Consider the following 20,273-nt stretch of genomic DNA (forward strand, 5'->3'; position numbering starts at 1 on the left):
AAGTCTGATTCTGTATTAATTAATCCACTACCTCTTCCAGTGAGATCTGCCCTCTGCATCTGCCCTCTTACCACCAATAAATTCAGACCCGGGGAGCCACGTCCCGTGTTGCAGCCGTTGTCCCTTCACAACCAAACAGGCTGGAGCCGTTCAGCCCCCCCCAGCCATAGGTACTTATTTCAGGATAAAATGGTTTGCCATCTGGAGGTGCCATCTTTCTCCACTGATGACAAGAATCTAGGTAATTTACATGTATTAAACACCAAATTTTTAGTTTGGTTAAAATCAGGTGAGAGGAATCCTGCCTCAGATATTCAGTGGCTTTGGAAGTCAGGCTTCTTAAATCATAGGTGTTGAGAATAAACCTCTTCTTCCATATGACAAATGAAACAAATATGACAATATTGATATCACTCAAGGTTCTGGGCAGAGAATGTTTCTCACTGTGTTTGTACAGCAGCCAGCACAGTATAAATTTCATCACAAGACTCATTTTCATAAGCTAAAACTCTTATAAAAGGAATGTTGAATTTAGAGCATCCCTCAAACCTATCATGGATCAGTTCTGAGAAGACATTTTTTTCTTTTTTTGTCAGAAATGGTAAATTTTAATTCTACAAAGTTCTTGGCTCCATCTTCTGTGATATCTTAACAACACAGTTCTTGCCTGAAATTATAATTACTGAACTAAAATTCTGGTTCTGTTCCCCATGCCTATGGAGTAGTTCTACCACTTTTAGTAGGGCCAGTGAAGCTGGTGGGTGACCTTGTGGGAACCATATAGTCTGATGCCTCAGCTGGGGAACTGCTTGCTAAATTTGCATTTTTTTTCCTTCCTGGACAACCTCCCTGAATACAGCTGTGGATCAGAAAGATCATAATCTGAAAATGATGAGTTGCTCAAATGCAGCTGAAAACCCGATTTGGAGACCTGAATTCATATTGCAGGTGATGAGGCATGACAAAAAAAACCCCCACAGCATAGCTGCTGAATCTGTAATTTCTTCATTCAGGTATGTTCCTCCACCCCCATAAAGCCTCAGTAATTCAGATGTGCACCATCAGTGCTTTCAAAAGTTAGGAAAAGATGAAACACAGAGATACCTTCCACTCCAATTTCCCACTGTGTTTTTCAAAGGAGAATCAGATTATGACAATTTTGCCTTCGTGTTTGGGGCAGGGAGAAAAGCTTGCTTCAAAAGATGCCCGGAAACAGTTTATGCCTCATTGTCATGGAAAATTGCAAAGAGTTGCTGCCTACTTCTTGGCAGGCCCCACGTGTGTCCGTGTATCCGTGTGTGTGTGTCGGTGTGCCTGCTCCCAGGAGACGTGTCTGAATAGCTGTTGAATTATAGCTGTGTCTAAGCACTGCCAGTCCCAAACATTTTGGAGTCGGAATACTCAACCTTTCTGCTGTGTCTGAGTCTGTGACATATTTTAATGCCCAAAGTAAGTGTTTTGGCATTTCAGGGTACCCTCTTCTCCATTCCATTTCTAAGCATTACAGATGTTTTATGAGTAAATTTCACTGCTAATTTTGAACTGAATTTGCAAATAGTTTTGATCCTCCAAAACTATAGTTTTTAAAACAAATTAGTTGAATTGCTTTTATTCAGTTCTACTCTTGACTTTCTTCACTGATATTGAATTGATTAATTCTTGGACAAGAACTGACTGAAATTCAGATTCTTAATTTTAGTAGGAGAGTCAGAGATGGAGCAACCTCACCACAGACAGACTTTACAGAGGATTTACCTGTCCAACTCAAGTGGCCTGTAAAGAAGGGAAATCATAAGTTTCCAGAGGCTTGTTACTGGCAATAAAATAATTGATCTGCTTGTTAAATTTAATCCGTTCTTCAAAGACAGGAGAAATTGAAGATTCTCAATAAAAAAAACAGAAGTTACTGTTGGGTTTTGTTTTAATATCTTTTCCCCAAATATCATTCTTGGAAGCAACATTCTTCCGCAACCCCTAGACAAATACAAAGGTCAGCTTGCAGCAGACAGTCAGCATGGAAAATTTCTGCAGGAGTTGTTCACACTTGAATAGGTTATAAGCACACTCGGACGCTGGGTCTTCAAATAGAAAGGCTCAAGGAAAATTACCACGGTATCTGGCATCCACATGCACTGTATGTACTTTTGGGGTTTTCTACCATCCAAACTTGGTCCCGTATAACGTTTAAAATGAAGAGAGGCTAGGTGTGATACATTCCTGAAAAGTTTGGCAGGTGAGTTTTCTGTTCCAGAGATTCACTGAGGAGCCATTGAAGGGACACGAAAGGGATCTAGCCTGCCAGAAAAGTTTTACTTGATGATTCATGGTGCTTTCATCACCTGCCTCTAAAAGTTGTTACCAAAAGAATAACTTTAAGCAGACAAATCTTTGTCCATCAAAGCAGTCTTGCCTGCCAGCCAGCTGGTCGATAGGTGAGTGTGACCTTCTGCTTCCAGCACGGCTTGTTGGGGAAAAGACAAACAGCTTTCCTTCCCCAGGACTCGGAGGACAGTGCCTTTAAAGCAAACAAGGCTCTGAAGCATCCTTGTTTGAGATTCTCCTGAAATTCTTGCATTATTATTATACAGAGTGTTTTAATGTAACCAGGCTATCATTCTGTGGGCACAGAGCCATGCACCCCCTGGTTATTCCCGCAGGGATTTGGCTGCTGGCAGGCGCTGGGCTGGGTCCCTGACCCCTTCCATCCTGCACGTATGATGCCCCAAGCAAGGGGTTGTGCAGTGTCTCACTGTGTGTAAAATGGGCATGGTGATGGCTTTTCCTACTCTCTGACTTCTCCTGGGCCACAGGTCCAGGCAGGACTTTCTCCTGCTGCATGAGCACAATGCTGGAACCTTGGTGATGCCTTTGGATGCTGTTGAGGGCAGGCTGGAGGGATCTGGCTATCATTGGCATCATCAGCTCCCTTCCATTTTGCTCTTAAATGCCTGCCTGCCTTTCAGCTAGCACCGGAGAGGTGGAGCAGATGGGTGATCAGGTGCATTTGTATTTTAATCTCTCTCTAAAAGGAACATACAGGCTTTGAAATATTCTGTTAAGCAAACGGTTGCAAATGAGGTGTGAAGCCCCCAGCCAGGATGTACGCCTCATTCTGCCGTTTGTACTTCTCTCACCCCCCTTGTCCTCCCTTGCACCCCTCTTTTTTTTTTTTAAATTTTCCGGTAGGCATCAATTAGGTGAGGGCTTTTCATTTTAAACATTGGGATTTTTACTCGGCCTGCTAAGGCTGTCAGGTCTAGTTTGCTGCTGAACAGTTCATGCTTTGGTGCTGGACAATGCATGAATGTTTAAATTGCTTGAAATGTCTAATTGAATTATCCTCAAATTACAAATCAAAATAGGAAAGGCTGTCTCTGGCTCACAGGCTCGTTCACTGGGATGTGTCTGCCATAACGCTGCTTTTCTTTATATTTTCTTTTCTGCTTCCGACTACGACTGTGTTAAATGAAACCTTAAATACTGAAAGCATTTGTGTTTGCATGTGCAGGGGGAAGCGATGCTGAACGTAAAGGGAAATTTATTCACATTCCGGCTCCAAGTTCTTTTCGCTCTGCACGAAAACGAGTTCATGAAATTTATATCAATGCACAGGAAAGCAAAACAGCCAGCTGCTATTTACAAAGAAACTTCCTTTCTCTTTCAGCCACAGCAATATATAATATACAATACTTTCAGGCAGATATATATAAATACCATTTAACTGTTTCTTTGGTTTGTTTTTTGTTTTTTTTTTCTATGAGCACACACAGATTAAGGAAACCAATGAGCCAGAAAGAAGATTTGATGTATCTCAGCACTCATGATAAAGCCTTACCATTCATACAGTGAGGCAGAAATTAAAGCCTGTAGGATTTTCTTTTATAAGTTTTTAGGATAGGCAGAGCTGGGTCTCCGTGCATCACATTCACCCTGTCCAGCCCCCTGCCCAGTGGCACCGGAGGCTGATCAGAAACTCTGGTCAGTGCAATAACACTTCTTTCATGAGTATAATATTTTTGTTGCATTTTATAATATACAATAAAGGAGGTTTGACCATCCACCCTCATCCTTAGTGGTTTTGCTGCTATGCCTTGAATTGGTCAGTGACTGTCTGTACTGGGGGCACAAAAGTGGTGTTGGTGCTGCATCCTGCACCCAGCAGCTGCCCCATCCCTCTCTCTTCCCAGAAAGTCCCCTTCAGGAGCTGTGCAATTCTCCCAGGTGTTGCTGCCTCCCAGTGTGGCTGCCAAGACCTCACATGTGCTATACATTAGCCAGTCAGGTAAAAAGCCCCTGCCAGGATTTGCAGCACAGTATGGATCCCACACTAGGCTGGGCAGAGATAGCGGCACGGCGAGGCACTGCTCAGATGCTCAGTCTAATCAGGAGAATTACTAATTCTCACTGGATATACCAAACTGTGCCACGGTGCAAGACAGGAAAAGTAAGAGAAATGTTTAAATGTGGCATTGAGTGCTTTTGTTTTAACTAGAACCAAAAATAAAACAAGTTCAGAACATGCCATGGATCTTGGTATTAATATTCCCAGTATTTTTTCCTGAATTCTAAAAAAACCTTATTGTATTCAGGCCACTTTCAAGGGCAACTCTTCTATTAGCTTGCAATTAGACAATTGTTTCTGTGCCATAAAAATGGTTAAAGCTGTAATAGTTATGAAAGAACATTAAGGAAATGGCTTAGATAAAATCTTTATTAAAAGGAAGATCAGCTCTGAAGGAATATTTTTGGTAGAAAAGAAATATCTATTCGTATTAAGAACGTTAACACTTTAGTAACTGAAGAATAATACATACTAAAACATCAGCTGTGGATTTTTTAAAACTTCTGATTGGTTTTGGGGAAAAGATTACACCTGCATGAATCAAGCATGCCCAAATCAGAGCATCTTTCAGAAACAGAGAAAGCTGTAATTTGAAACTAATTGTACTGGACATCTATTAAAATGATGTAGACCTTGGCAATGCACGTGTCCAGATGAAACCAGTGAAATACACTTGATAATGATTGTGTATTACCAAAATCACATAATACACTACATCTCTCTCATTACCAATCTCTTGCTCCCTCTCCAAATAATATTAAAACCTGGTAATCTAATTTCCCTCTTGGTATCGTAAGGCTGGTTCCCAGTGATGGGGCAGGAGGAAGAGCACATCAGGCAACATCAAGCTCTTTGGCATGGCAAGTTGCTGTGTCTCATATTATTTAGCAATGTTTTCAGCTATGCTCAAAACATAACCCTGGGGATTTAGGTTAGGAGCTCTTCTGCTGTGCCCTAGTCCAACCAGGTTTGCACTAAATACTCCCTTGCTTGCTGAAGAGCATTGGTACTCGGGTCACTTTTTAACATGCTCATGCATTGGTTCCTGTGACCATCTCAGCATGATTAAAGCATGGATAAAGCTCAGCCAAATGGCAGTGATATTATTACTGTCATTAGGACTTGAATAATCTCACCTGAATTTCAGTAGGGCTCCACCCTGCCTTCTTCTGCTGACTGGTTTCCCAGCAGTTGCTTCCCTGCTGTGGCAGTCTCCTCTTCAAAATGATGTCCTTCTTCCTCTGCTGCAGACTGAAGGTATGGATGTTGACCTGGTAGCTTTGATGCCTGAAGCAGGGGCCAGTGCCTTCCAGAGGCACGTTCTTTCTCAGTGGTCACAGGGAGATTTTAACGTGGAAGTTTTCTTTTGCAGAACATGGCTGATATTTAAGTCTGCTGGATCTCATAGTATATGCCATAATGGTTATTGCTGTAATTCATTAAGCTGCCACCTGATCATTTTGCATTAATACTGCGCTGTTCCATTTAAGGGCTTCTTTAGGCTGGGATATGAAATCATTCCCAAGGGATTGATGAAAACTGTTAAGCAGTAGGAATCAGGCAGACAAGTGTTTGTACTGTGAGGGAATCCTGTCCTGGGATTTAAAGGCAACTAAAATGCCCCTACATTTAAAACAAAATCCCACCCTCCCTGGCTCAAATCAAGTAGACCTGACTTGGGCACCTGAAGATCCCTGGGGAGTGACTTTAGGCTGGGGATGGAAGAGCCCTGTTGTGAAGGAGGGTTCAGGCTGTGATAGCCCCTTGGCCCCAGAGGACATCACAAAGATTGTATTCTTTGCCCTTGTTTGGTAAATGCATAAACCTGTGACGGGTGAATCCTGGCCCAAGGACAGGGCTTTAGCTACTATAAATCACTGTTGATCTGCTGAAGGACTAGTCAATAATTTGTTTTTGTTCTTGTGTGAGAAAGGGAGAGTGAAGTCCACATGAGAAGTTAGAATAAAAAATGGTGCACGTTAACTCCTGTATCCAAATAAACAGAGGTATGGGGTATTATGCAAAAGATTAAAAAAAAACCACTCTAAAATAGAGTATGTTGTTAGGGAAATATGCAGCACCTCTGGTATAAAGATAGGGGGTTTCTTGAGCTTTGGAGGGCTGCAGGAACGTATGAGTGTAATTCCTTCATTTATGAAGCACCAGCAGTGCATACATCTGGGACCAGAACTGCTGGGTTAGATGAGACAGAGCCAGAACCCAGCCAGACACAGGCATGAGCAGTGCCTACAGGCTTCTCCAAAACCAGAACAGAAAGTGTTGAAGCAAGGATGGTTAACTGGGCAGTGAGAGAAGTACCTGAAGAGGCATCACAGCCATTCCTCCTTCAGTGTTTCTCTTCAATGTGCAGACTCTGTTCTCAGCTACATAACCGACAGGACACAGGAAACTTTTTACAAGTACATTTTTATTTAAAATAAAAATTAATTATGGTGCCTTTTTAAAATAGGGTACTGCACAATCTGTATATGCAACACAGTTTTTGGTACGGAACATACTTATTGAGCAATATCCTTAAATACTAAATATATATTAATGGCTTGTTTGAGAAACATGACAACATTAATTCTGATATTTTTTTTCTCTTTAGTCATTTAACCACTGATACAGATTTCCTATAAACAATATTCGTTTTCATCTGTACATGTGGTACACAGTCAAGAAGGCAGATCTTAGAATATTTACATTCATGCATTGATTTAAACACACTATTTTGCAGTTTAAAATAATATATTTTTGTTTGTACAGGTGCAGGGAGTATTGTAAATACATATCTACCATAGGCCTGATTCTCCATTGCTTGGCAGCATCTATGGTCATGACCTGGCTGGAGCAGGAGGCCCACACTCGCTTCACATGCTGTGACCATATGGCATGCAAGACTGGACAATTAGGTCTCTGTATAGATATATATCAATATATTTATATTTTATACTTAGTAGAACTCTGGTCTTTCCTTCCACATCTGTTTTTGCAGCATCTATCCAAGGCAGAGATGCTTTCCTGGTCACAGTGCTGTGTTGGGTCTGAGCCAGGAAGGGTGGCAGGGCTGGGGCTCCAGCTCCACCTTCCCAGTGTTGCTGAGGAGCGAGGAAACTCAACACTTTGCAACTCGGGCCCTTAAAGTGCATTCTCTGCTTGTGTCTGCTAGTGGTGATCTTTAAGAAGAAATTTTGAATTGATGCTCTCCCTCAGACTGACCACAGCAGTTTTCTGGGTCTGTCTGGTGGTGGTCAGAGCTGAGCAGTTATTTTCTGCATAGAAGTTGGCCACCTTTGCATCTGCCTGGGATCTGGCTATTTTTTGAACAGAGCTATGCAGGGCCTTTCTATGCCTGGTATTTTGGTGGCTAAAAATAAACTCAAAACACTTGTAAAGCTGTATTTTGGATTGCCAGTTCCCCAGAGTCAGGGTCACTGCTTAGTGAAGCTGTTATCCATCAAGCCTATTCCTTTCCCTTTTTATTCAATTATAGTACAATAAGAAAGCACAGAAGGCTTTTTTATAAAAGTTTTGCAAGTAGTCTGTAGAGTGTTGAACACAACCTTAAACCACATCAGAAAACTTCAGAAGTTGTTCCCCAACCATACCACCTTTCTGCCCCCCCCCCCTTTCTGAGAAGACTTCTGCTTCCACCCTACTTTTCCAAGAGCTTTTCTGAAGATCACCTTAAATTTTGGTACAATGAAGTCAACTATACTTAGAGAGGCAGGAATCTAATGGCAGAACTATCCCGAGCAGGATTTCCTCTCTCTCCCTGCCGTGCAGCTGTGCAAGTGCTGAGGGCAAAGACTATGGACAAGCAGAAGCGCAGCTCTCGGCCTGTCCACTGCTGCTCTACAGTGGCCAACGGGTTATAAAAATACACTGGGGAATGTTTGTTTCTGAAATATTAGGGCGATGATGTGCCCAAATACGTTTATTTAATATCAGCACGTTAGATGTAATGATAGTGTAAATCTGCCTACACAAATAGGATACACCTATATCTCTGAAAATACTGCCACAGAGCTGGTAAGGATTTTTATCTTAATTATACAGATGGGTAAATTGAGGCACAGAGAGGCAAAATTACTTGCTAGTAAACAGCAGATCAGTGGCAGAGTTGAAAATAGATCCTAGTCCTTATGTGCTGCTCCTTGAAATGCCCTGCCTCCCCACTCTCCATGAGGTTTTTAATGTTTATGTTCTCCTGAGGAGACCTCAGGATGCCTGTGGTGGGTTTTCTTGTGGGTTATGTCAAGCGCCAGGGTCTTCTCTAGCAAAGACATTTTACCATTGACATTACTGAAAATCAGACGTGTTTGGTGATCATCTCTTTAGACTTTTTCTTGCAGAAACAGACACATTTTGGTGGACACAATGAGCAATCCATTGACATAATGACACAATCCATGTTGTGATTTTGGCCTTACAGAACATGCTCTTAAAGCTGTATTAGGAAACAAAATCAACAAACTTTAGGAGAAAGTGCTAATCCTGAGCCTGTATCATGCTAAACTCACCTGCATTCATACTTTATACTCTCAGCTAAACATGCAACCAGTCTCAAACTACGCCACATTTAGGCAGAAACAGCTGGAGTAAAAAAAGAAAGGCAAACATAGGTAACTACACCAAAATAAATGTTATAGCTTAAAAAATATTCTAGAAATATACTTGCAATATTTTTATTATAGTATTTAGGGGCTAAGTGCTTTAGGCAATCAACATTTGGGATACTAGACTCAAAGTGTAAATTCTGTCATTTTAATCCCACTTTGGATCTAAGAACATATCACTGTGTCTTGTGCAAGCACACAACATGAATATGGCAGGGAATGGCCACACTCCTAGGCAAAGGGTTACTTATTCCCTTTCACTTTTGTAATTGCATTCACTTCTCAAGAAAGTCTAGCCTTTAAAAAATAATTTTATGTAGCTAAACCTCTACATAGTGATGACAGGCTAAGAAGCTAAATGAATAACTCCATAAATTCCTCAACAGCAGTATATAGCAGCATTTAATTTTATCATTGAAAAGATACTTATATTTACATACACCCTATTGTTCAATAGGTAATAAAAAACTAGAGATGGGCCTGAGCTGAAACTGCTGATTTGAACATCCTGGAGCTTTTTCAGGGAAGGTCTGCAGAACATCCATCTTCCTCTACCATCATCCCAACGATAGACCAACCACAGACAGGAATGCGTTCAAAATCAAGGTCTGATTTCTGCAGTTCAGGCACATCCTTATATAAAACTGAAAGCATCAGTGTGTTGCAGTACCAAGGGATGTGATGGACGAGGTGCAGCCACGTCCCAGAGCAAGACTGAGTCATTGCCTGGGAGTTACTCACAGACGCAGAGACTGAGTGGTATGGGAGCTTGATGTCCAGACAAGAAGCCAGGGTGGAAATTTGTCCTTCACTGCATCACTACTTTCAGCACAGAGGTAAATGGAGACATACATGTGGAGGTGGGACATGAGGGGAAGTTTTCAGGAGGTGGGGAAAGACCAGCGTCTCAGCTAGTCTCATCACCTTTATCCTAAGGGTTACTTACTGAGTCTAACCTGAGATCCTACACGAAATGAATTTGGGTGGATTCGGCTTTGCTTTAAGTAGTCTGCAATCCACGCCACGGAAAGTACAACACTAAGCTGTTATGCTGAATTTGGCACGATTGGCAGACTCTGCTCAGGAGAGGCAGAGACTGAGTTGACGTGGGCACAACCAGCTTACCAGACTCTCAAAAGTGGTCCTCCAAGACAGACCTACAATGTCCTCGATGGGTCGGTTCAGGAGACTGGACACTTTCAGGAAACAACACCAATCAGTGAATGAAGAGGACTTCAAAGGGCTGCTAGTCCTTTCAACACAATCCCGCCCCAATACTCACGCCAAATTATAAAGGACATCTTTCCTGTGGGGTTTCCCCTGGGGAATCAGAGCGATGCAAACACAGAGAAACATGTAGAATTTCACAAAGGAAGAACTTTTTAAAGGTAAAAAAATAAAGTGTGATGCAAAAAAGGAGGCTGATTATGAAGTAATAATGTTCAAAGCACCTCTTAATAATATCTCTCTTTCAATAGCAATGCTAATTGCTAAAATCTTACATTTTGATTTCTTTCGTCTGAAAAGTCTTCAGCCATGGAAATTGCATAGTCACCAGACCGCAATGAGTTTTCTGGGATAAGTCGCAAGTTCATGCAATTTTTGGTTGCTTGATGGCTTAACAGAAATCTTTTTCCCTTTTTAATAATGAAATAATGAGAATGAGAAGAATGAAGTTTAAGCATACAAAACTGCAGAGGCTAGAGAAGGATGTAGGTGACACCTCCTACCCATGACCCTCAGACCCACTTATAATAAGCTGCTGCCACTCTGGCAGATCACCTTCTCCTCGAAAGATCCTATTTAAGGAGCTTTTTTCGGACACTCAATTCGAACTGAAAAATAGGGGGGAGAGAGGAAGAAGAAGAAACGGGAGGCATCGTGACATCGCTTTCACGAGATGCAGCATGCAATGCTTATGCCTTTGTGAGACCTTTTCTCTGAGCAGCCCAGGTGGGCGAGTTTATCCTCCCCTGGAGAAGCAGCAAGCCTGAAGAGCAGCCTGCTTTTCTCTTCTGAATCACTGATGCGTGCGCTATTTCTGAAATGAGGTCCTTGGCCACAGAGCTCCTTTCGTTGCCTTATTTCACCCACCTTGCATACTCCGTGTGTGTGCTTTGAAAGTTTACCACCTCCTGCGCCTCAGTGAGGTTTCGGGGATTATACGACCGCATTGTTATCAACTGTTTTGTTGTTTTGGGAGGAGGTCATTGCATATTCAGCCCGACTGGTTCCGTTCTCTTCTTTTCTCATTGGTTTCCTTGGGTGATCCCAGGTTCGGTGATGTATAGGCAGGGTGGGGGGAGAAGAAAGGACAGAGATAAACATCTTCTTTGTCAATACAGGTTGAAAGCAAGGACATGTAAGGTGCATCATAACACTGAACTTTTCCTCTCTATTTTCCCTTTCTGAACACAGGTCAAACCAGCAGTTAAATTTTGTCAATCCTCATGATCCACCTGGAAGATGAGGGCATCTGGTCCTAAGCCCTGTTGATGGGCTGTTGGTCTCCCTGTGCTAGCCTGTGTATAGACACAGGTGTGCATGTTGCCTGAGATCCAGGCTGCTGGAAGGAGAGCCCTCCAGCACCACCTTCATCCCTGGAATGGAGGCTTGGGCGCTGGATCAGGCTCTGCTTTGAGGCAGTCCTGGTCCTTTCTCCTCAAAGTGCAACTGGGATGATGACCAGTCCTGTCCACTGAGGACCCAGCTCACTCACCAGTCACCATAAAACCACCATGTTTGGTCACTGGGAGAGGAGTCATCTGACCAGCGTAGATTTGTACATCTGTGGTGATGACCCGAGACTACCTTCACAGAGAGCCACAAGTACTTTTACAACACAGTTCAGAACAGCTTAAAGCAGATACCCAAAATAAGTCAGATACTTTGTGCCTGAGGCATTAGCATTTCTTTGCATTGTCTGGGAAGGAAGGCTAGTTTACTAACACACATGTTCAGGTTCTAGGTGGCTGAGCTAGTGACTGAAACATGGTGCCTGCTGTGTTCTACCAGTCCCCCAGCACCCACCACTCCTTTCATTTTGTTTGGTGGCCACTGCCACCATTTGGTACCACAGGCCAGGACCACCAATATTAATTGTGAGACAATTCAGGAAATGCTCAGTGCTCAGCAGGTGCAGAAGTCTAACATGCATCTGCACATCATGGAGAAAAATCACCTTCTTTGGGATTTTAAAGTGACTCAGAAAAGGGAGATCTGAGCCAAAGTCCCCATAATGGACCATGTATGTACAACATCATGTAAATGTTTCTCCCAAAACTTCTCTCCTCAAAAGTGATGTAACCTTTCCTTTATTTAAAGCTAAAACTGTACACACAGTAGGAGGAAAAGGCTTTGTGCTTTCCACAGGGATATTTCAGACATTAGTGCCTTGAGTTCAAGGTGTTTCTAAGGGCAAAAAGAGGACCAGATAAACAAGAGCAATACAACAGTCTGTGCTATTGTTCTTGACGTTGTTTAACAAAACAAGCAACAGTTAATTAAAAAAAATAGTTAATGACATTTGTCTTCATCAGAGTATTAGTGAAAGATTTATGGAGAATGATTACAGGAAGATAAATTTGTTTTGCTTGTAATCTCAAATACTTCTGATTGTGATATCTTAGGCTGCTCTTTAGGTGGTATGAGTTAGGGCTTGTTAGTATTGGCTGTGATTCCAGCTGTTAGAGAATGGAAATGGAAAGGAAGGGGAGACTAAGAGTTTTATTGAACCCTTTTTCAGCCATTAACATGCTGTGGCTGTTTGTATCATAGAATCATAGAATTGTTCAGGTTGGAAAAGACCCTTGGGATCATCGCGTCCAACCATCAACCCTACTCTACAAAGTTCTCCCCTACACCATGTGCCCCAGCACTGCATCTAAATGACTCAAACACATTCAGGGATGATGACTTAACTACCTCCCTGGGCAGCCTATTCCAGTGTCTGACCACTCTTTCTGTGAAGAATTGTTTCCTAATGTCTAGTCTAAACCTACGCTGTTGCAGCTTGAAGCCATTCCCTCTTGTTCTATCGCTAATTACCTGTGAGAAGGGAACAGCACCAACCTCTCTACAACGTCCTCCTGCTTTTTTCACTTCAGTTTCTCTTCCTGAGAGGAGCCCTTTGCTCTTTCCCCTCCCCAGGCTGCTGGTGATATTACACCGCTGGCACTAGCACACATTGAAAGTGCATTTTTTCAGAGCCTGCAAATAGTGTAATGGAGATTTTATCAGGGTTCTGCTTCTGCCTTATGAACTGCTCAGGGTTAGTGCCAGCAAAGCAGAGCAACTACTTTCTTGGGTCCCAATGAAAAGGCTATTTGAGGCATTTATTTATTTTTTTATTGGCAGACAAAAAAATTCAGGCTTGGAGACTGCTCTCTTTAACTCCTTCACTTGATTTTTTCCCACATGCATGTCAGACATGGATTTAAGGTCAAACTTGCCTCAGTTACACCATTTCAATCACTGGCTTGGCAGACTTGTATGCATTTGTCACAGTGATTAAAATTGACCTGTGTATTTAGATATGCAAAGTCATTTTCGCCTGTTGCAATTTTTAAACTGCCCTTTTGCATTAGGGCAGTAGCTCTTTTTGTGTCACTGACGCTGTGTGTCACAAGCTTTTTTTTTAACCTCAAATTTCATTGACTATTGAGATCCAAGCATACAAGTTTTCATCTTACACACCAAGGAGAACCCTTTTTTTCCTGTTTTTTGCCCAATATGCTAGGTTTTGCATGATCTTCCCATATGTAATACTCCAGGTTCCCTTTCAGTGCTGTGGCCCTGTATTTATGCATTTCCATTCCAGGGTTGCTCCTCACTGGTAAAAGGGATGTTTCAGATTAGTGAGAGAATGAGGAGGGAACTATTCGTATCTGACATACTCACTTGGTGGCAGGCGAAACAAGCTGTTCACTAGCAAGTGGTTTGTGTTGCTTTACAGTATGATTTGCTACACATTGTGCTTTGATGTTTAGCAAACAAATTGGTGCACTCTTCATGCCAAACATCTGCGAATTAAAGGTACATGCAACTCTGTACAGCTTAGTACATGCCCAAAATGATGCGTCACAGTCCATAATGACCTCTCCACCATGCATGCATTAATTTGAATGAGTCCTAAAATCAAGAAAGCATCAAACAACCATTCAGCAATGTATTTTACACATCAAGCTTCAATTTCAGATGAGGTTCTGTTCACTTTATAAATCTTATTTGTCAAAGAAATTCATATTGGCTTGTACCAGTTCTCTGCAGAGCCCTGTGTAAAGGTCAACGTAACGATGCACATTCAAACATAATTTCTAAGTTGTCTTTAGAAAATTTCTTAGAGGAGGCACAGGTTTTGGCCCTTGATCACAAGGGCACTAAAATCAGTTGATATATTTGACAAAACCCTCCCTGCCAGCTTTGGCTGCTGGTGTAAATTTGACATAGATCTGCGAACTGTAAGGCAGTTGTGCGGTAGAGTACTAGGGGAAGGTTTCACCTTGTGTCTCACTTGGACACTCTTAAGAAAAATCTCTATACATGACTTTTCAGACAAAATCAGGCAAAAGCCTAGCAGACTATTCATTTAATCAGGACTTTATTGTTCCTTGTTACTTATAGGCTTACTGAAGCTTTGAGGAGAGTCACCTAGAAATGGGAATAGAAGTCTTGTCAAGAAGAGTAAACTAAAACAGAGTTTAAAAGACACCACACAATCCATATGCTCATACTCTTCAAGATGCTTTGTGCTTGGAAGGGATGAGAGTTAAGAATAAAACCTGGTTTCATAAGACAGTGCTCAGAAGACCACAGTTCAACTCCACTCTTTCCTGAGCAGTGGTCTCCACCATCAACAAAGCTCTGTGGGCAGACCCACTTCTTCATGTCACAGCACAGGGTTTTGCTATGGGGAAAGATGCTCTGTTGGTGAGCATCACCAGGGCTCGCCCACTCCTCCTGCACTGGTGGTGGCATGTGCTGGGTCACATGTGTGCCTGCCGGTCCCCGGGGCAAAGCAGCAGAAGGGAAGAGGCAAATCTGAGAGCTGAAGATGTATTGCTTATATGTGCAAGGACTTCAAAGCTCTTCTCCATACCAATGAATATTTCATTAGCTATCAACACATAAAAATTAATGATTTTCAATAAAATTGGGTCTCATACGATGCACCCATTTGCTTAATTGGACTCTTCTATCCTGATGTGCTCCCAGTGCACAGCAGAAATATCCAGGCAACCTATATACCTGTACAGATCCACCCACAGCAGCATCTTCCTGGGTTACAAAAGGTGTCCAAGAAACAGGGTAAATACGTCGTAAGTGTATTTTCACTCAGCTTCATCTCCTGGTCTATGATGCTAGCAGTACCTATGGTAGCTATGTTTAGAGCTCTTGGCTAGACTTCGCTGCTGGAAGCCCAGACAAGATGATGTGTGGGCTACAGTCACACTTCAAAAAACACTCTTATTTAGCAGATGCAGAAAAGGAAGAATACATTTTGTAATATTATTCAACTACGGGATCATCTCTCCCAGTAACCCAAATGTTTATATGAACATAGAGAACGTGAATGGAGGCTGTTTACATCTCAGTGGTGTGGGTGTTCATCAAACAGCTGTTGGATTCATGCTGGACATCAGCCATCAGAGGTGAATCAGTTCCCATGATAGTAACTGGTGGGAGAAGCGAACTTACTTTCTAAGACCGGTTTGTGATCAAGGCCCCTGCTAGAGGGCTCAGTGCACTGACAATAGTTGCTTTCTGGGACATAGTCATCAAATTTTTGTGCTGCCACACACCCCACAAGCCTTGCCTAATGGCTAACCTGGGCTGGCCAGCCTGGTGCTATGGCCCAGACACATGGGCCTCCAGTTAAAGAATGACACTTCTCTGAAGGTAGTTTTCAGAGCCATGGAAAGAGTCACATTCTGACTTGCCAATTTGACTGTCTCAGAGGAACCAGAAAAATTGAATCTGATTATTTTTATTTGACAATGTAAAGACAGGAATCAAAGAAGAAACCCTAATGGTGAAAATTCTCTGAAACCTTAGTTTTTCTCTATTAAATTAGTTAACAGCCATACATACAACATCTCTCTGTCCAGAAAACAAGCAGCATACTATTCATTACTCGTAGGAAGAGGTTACTGGCTCAACTACCTCCCATGTATAAAGCAAATGTTTCAGTTATAATAAAAAATATAATAAAATATATAAATATAAAATAAATAAAAAAATATAATAAAAAATATAATAAAAACCAGCTCCATTTGGAAAACTTTCAGCAACGCGCTCACTACAGCTCAATATTTGTCAGGGACCAATGTTGAATACTCTCAATTTCCCAAGGCTTTTACATCTATTCCCTGTATTTCCATCTCCAGTCATACAAGTTAGATAGTCCAGCATCTAAAACAAACAAACTCTTTTGCCCTGGTGTTTATTACTTACTATCCCAACAAGTGATGTTTCTGACCTACTCTTCCAAACCAGAAAGGTTTGGAAGGTAACCTGGATAGGTAACCTGGTAGGTAACCTGGATGATATTGCCTGCACTGTTTGGAAGGACAGTGTATAATTGGGTTACTTCCAGTTTTGGACATTTGATGGAGGTCTCCTTTCTCAAGCTGCATTGCCCTTTTGCTCCTTGTGGAAAAAACAGATGTGTCTTTTAAAATCAGAAAAGGCCATTCTTTCCCTAGAGACCTTTGAGTACTTCAGTCTTGGCCAAACAAAGCTAATGGTCAGCTGATAAATAAGATTCACTGGAGAAAGTAAGCATCCTGTCTCTCTTTTGTATGTGGGGAAGGGGAGAAGATCTGTATAAGTGCAAGTGGTAGGACCGTTATGCAAAATGGAAAAGTCTCTTTCACAGAACCACAAGTCATGTTGCATCAATAAGCTTTGATCTAGCCCCAAGATATCATCTCCTAAGGAGAATTTCTTCTTTTCTGGCTGTTCACATGAGCATTTTCCAGCCTGCAATTTACAGCTATTTCAGCTCTCCCTCACAGCCATTTTTAGCTGACCAGTTTCTGTAGTATATTTAAGCGAGCTCTGCAGGCATGTGGGCGAGTTCTGTTTTGGGGTGGTTCACATTCCCCTGTGACAATCAAATCCCACTTGCTATGCACAGATCGAAAGATCTACCCTTTGCTGAGTGCTTCTCTCAGGGAAAAAAAAAAAAAAATCCATAAGGAGCTGCTCTGCAGCCATTCATCAGCACTTAGAGGTTCCCTGAGCTGGTGTGCTCAGGTGCAAAATGTGGTGGGCAGATCTCTTTCTGCAGAAGTGCCCCTGTCCCAGTCTGCTGCAGGCACTCTGGGTATATCTGAAGTGAGGATTCGGCCCGTTCAGATTGCAAGTAATTGAAATAGATTGCTGAGCCACGCGTGTAATTTAAGAAGTGGAGTTTAGCCTTCATTTATTTTCAGCAGTGCAAAGTCAGAGTAATTCCACAGACTTTGGTGGACTTGAGGAGGATTTGTTCTGATGTTACAAAGGAAGATCTGTCCCTGGGAGACTAAGGTGATGCAATCACATTTCATACTAGGTCTTCAATTAAGATAACTTCAGAACTATGCTCCTGCACAAAACCAATCTTAAGGAAGAAAAGCAGGTATATTACTAGGATACAGGACTATTAACTGACATAATTGATAAAAGTACTTTCAGTGACCCCTCACATTACAACCCATTCTTTGCATTCCCTATAATGATCTTTAAAAGGTTTTATTGACTGAAGGGATATTATAGCTGACGTTATCCATCGGGTGGTCTCAGTGCAGAATACATTGTCGATATGTTTTGATGACAAAAAGAAAAAAATGAATGGGCCTAATGTAAAAAAATGAGCTCATGTTGCCAGCCTTCCAGCCTGGCAAAAAGCCACTAAATATAAAAAAGAAAAGATATTAAATGTGTGCAATTAAGGCACCTGCTTTGAACAAAGCAAAACCATGTCTGGAGGGTGGCCGTGGCCACGGCCATGCCTGGCAGCATGCTATGTGCTGGCAGTGTCCTTTGGGGATGCGCTGGGCCCAATCCTGCTCCTCAAAGGCCTGTCCTCCCAGAGAAGTGTAAACAGCTAAGGAATGTTCAAGGAGCTTGGCTCATGGTGCATCACAGTCTGCCAGGAAACGCAGAAACAGCCTGGGATTGTCAATATATATGTCCTTACAAAAATACACCTATATTGGAGGGGGAAATGGAAGAGGGAAAGGTGCAGGAATCCCCTGCCGTGACTGCAGACTGGCTGGCTGTTGGTGGCCTGTGCTCTGGGTCAGGGTGGCCATCAGCAAAGGAAAAACATGGGGTTAGAATAACAAGGGGGAGAGAGAGGAGATGAGGGAGGGCTCTCTCACCGTCTCTGAAGGACAGTATGTCTCTCGCCAGCCAAGCAACTGTAGATATTGCCATTTTAGGCACTGGACTTTTTCATCTCCAAAACAAAGTTGATCTTCTCTGTTACTTTATGGCCAGATTTTTGCTGAATGTAAGTAACTACCTTGCTGTTTGATTCCTTGCAAACATAAGCACAAACCTGAATGATGGACTTGATCCACACAGAACAAGGCTACTGTTATTTCACAGAATTATTTAGATAGAATTTCACAAAATTGTTTAAATAGTAATGGTTAATTTCTGTGCAGATGAACCAAAATTCTCTGCAGATTTTTCATTATAGAAATGTCTTTAATAGAAGAATGTCTGCAAGAGAAATAATGCAAGGACCTGAAAAGCAAACTAAAACTTGTAAAATGAACTGACCTTTGCAACTATCTAGATGACTTTGCATTTGAGGCAATCTGTCTCTGCCACCACTAGAGTAAGAGCACTGAGTTCCAAGCAGCTGCTTCTGAATTTCTCCACTCACAAAGAAGAGTGTCCAGACTCTTTTCTTTGCAGGAAAAATGCAAACCCACTGTAAATTGACTGCACAGGGTGGTCCCAGCCTTCCCATGCTCCAGGACTGCTACTGGACAAGTCCATACAGATGCGGAGCAACCAGCAAGTCCTGCACACCTTGATGGCTACACAAAGATTTGGTTTGGTGCAGTTTGAGAGCTAGGTGTGTTTAGACAACTGTAACTGGGGGCAACTTCTGAGAAAGGATCTGATTTCAGGCATTCTCTGCCACTGGCTCCCCAGGGCTCAGAGCAACTGCAGGGAAGAGCCAGGTTAACCTGCATTTCCTGTTGCCTGGGGGTTTTAACACCTTTCATAAGGTTTCATGCTACTGCCTCAGAAAGCAGACACCAAAGGCAGCATTTCTCCACCCTATTTTCCCACTCTGCCTTGAACACAGCTGGGATTAGACTCATTACATCAGACCCCTGCTAGTGCTCTACTTCATCACCTACTGAAAGGGGGCCTAGAGCAAAGATGGGGATAAACTTTTTAGCAGGGCCTTTTGCGATAGGGCAAGGGCTTTAAACTAAAAGACTAGATTTAGACTAGATATAAGGAAGAAATTTTTTCACTGAGGGTGATGAAACACTGGCCCAGGTTCCCAGAGAGGTGGTATAGGCCCCATCCCTGGAAACATTTGAGATCTCTTTGGAAAGAGTCCAACTTAGGGCAACTAAGATGATTAATGGATTAGAGCACCCCCCCTACAAGGAAAGGCTCAAAGAGCTGGGGCTCTTTAGACTGGAGATGAAAAGGCTGAGGGGAGACCTCATCTATGTTTACAAGTTCCTAAAGGTTGGGTTGAAGGATGATGGAGCTGACTCTTTTCAGTGATTTCCAGTGACAGGACGAGGGGCAATGGGCACAAGGTGGAACACAGGAAGTTCCACTCAAATATGAGGAAGAACTTCTTTACGGTGAGGGTGACAGAGCCCTGGAACAGGCTGCTGAAAGAGGTTGTGGAGTCCCCTTTTCTGGGGATTTTCAAGACCTGCCTTGATGCAGTCCTGAGTGATGTGCTCTGGGCAACCCTGCTTTGGCAGGGGAGTTGGACTAGATGATCTCTAGAGGTCCCTTCCAACTCTGTTGAATCTGTGAATCAGTGAAGCAGTTTGGATGGGACTCTGCACAACATGATGTAGTTGAAGATGTCCCTGCTTATTGCAGGGGGATTGGACTAGATGACCTTTAAAGGTTCCTTCCAACCCAAACTATTCTGATTCTATGATTTAGTCAACAACTCTCTGAGCTGGACAAACCAAGAGCATCATTCTCCAGCCCAGCCATACTGGAGGGGTTGGCCATGTGCCTGCCACCAGAGGGGACACTGGAGATGGAGCGAGGTAAGCGTGCAGCGGAGCAGGACCACCCCGGCAGATACCATTTTCTCCCACCCC

The 20,273-nt window shown here is 42.6% G+C and overlaps 1 protein-coding gene across 1 annotated transcript in view; it reads right to left on the reverse strand.

Moving 5' to 3' along the window:
* Positions 1-6,753: 6,753 nt before the first annotated feature.
* Positions 6,754-20,273, reverse strand: part of PRIMA1 (proline rich membrane anchor 1) — a 47,700-nt gene continuing 34,180 nt past the window's right edge. The window contains exon 4 of the mRNA XM_014957418.1: positions 6,754-11,224. Within this exon, the coding sequence (XP_014812904.1) occupies positions 11,125-11,224 (100 nt within the window). The 3' untranslated portion in view covers positions 6,754-11,124. The remainder of the gene's footprint in view (positions 11,225-20,273) is intronic.

Source organism: Calidris pugnax, unplaced genomic scaffold, assembly GCF_001431845.1.
Source record: "Calidris pugnax isolate Ruff unplaced genomic scaffold, ASM143184v1 scaffold211, whole genome shotgun sequence".
In the NCBI taxonomy this organism is placed as follows: domain Eukaryota; kingdom Metazoa; phylum Chordata; class Aves; order Charadriiformes; family Scolopacidae; genus Calidris; species Calidris pugnax.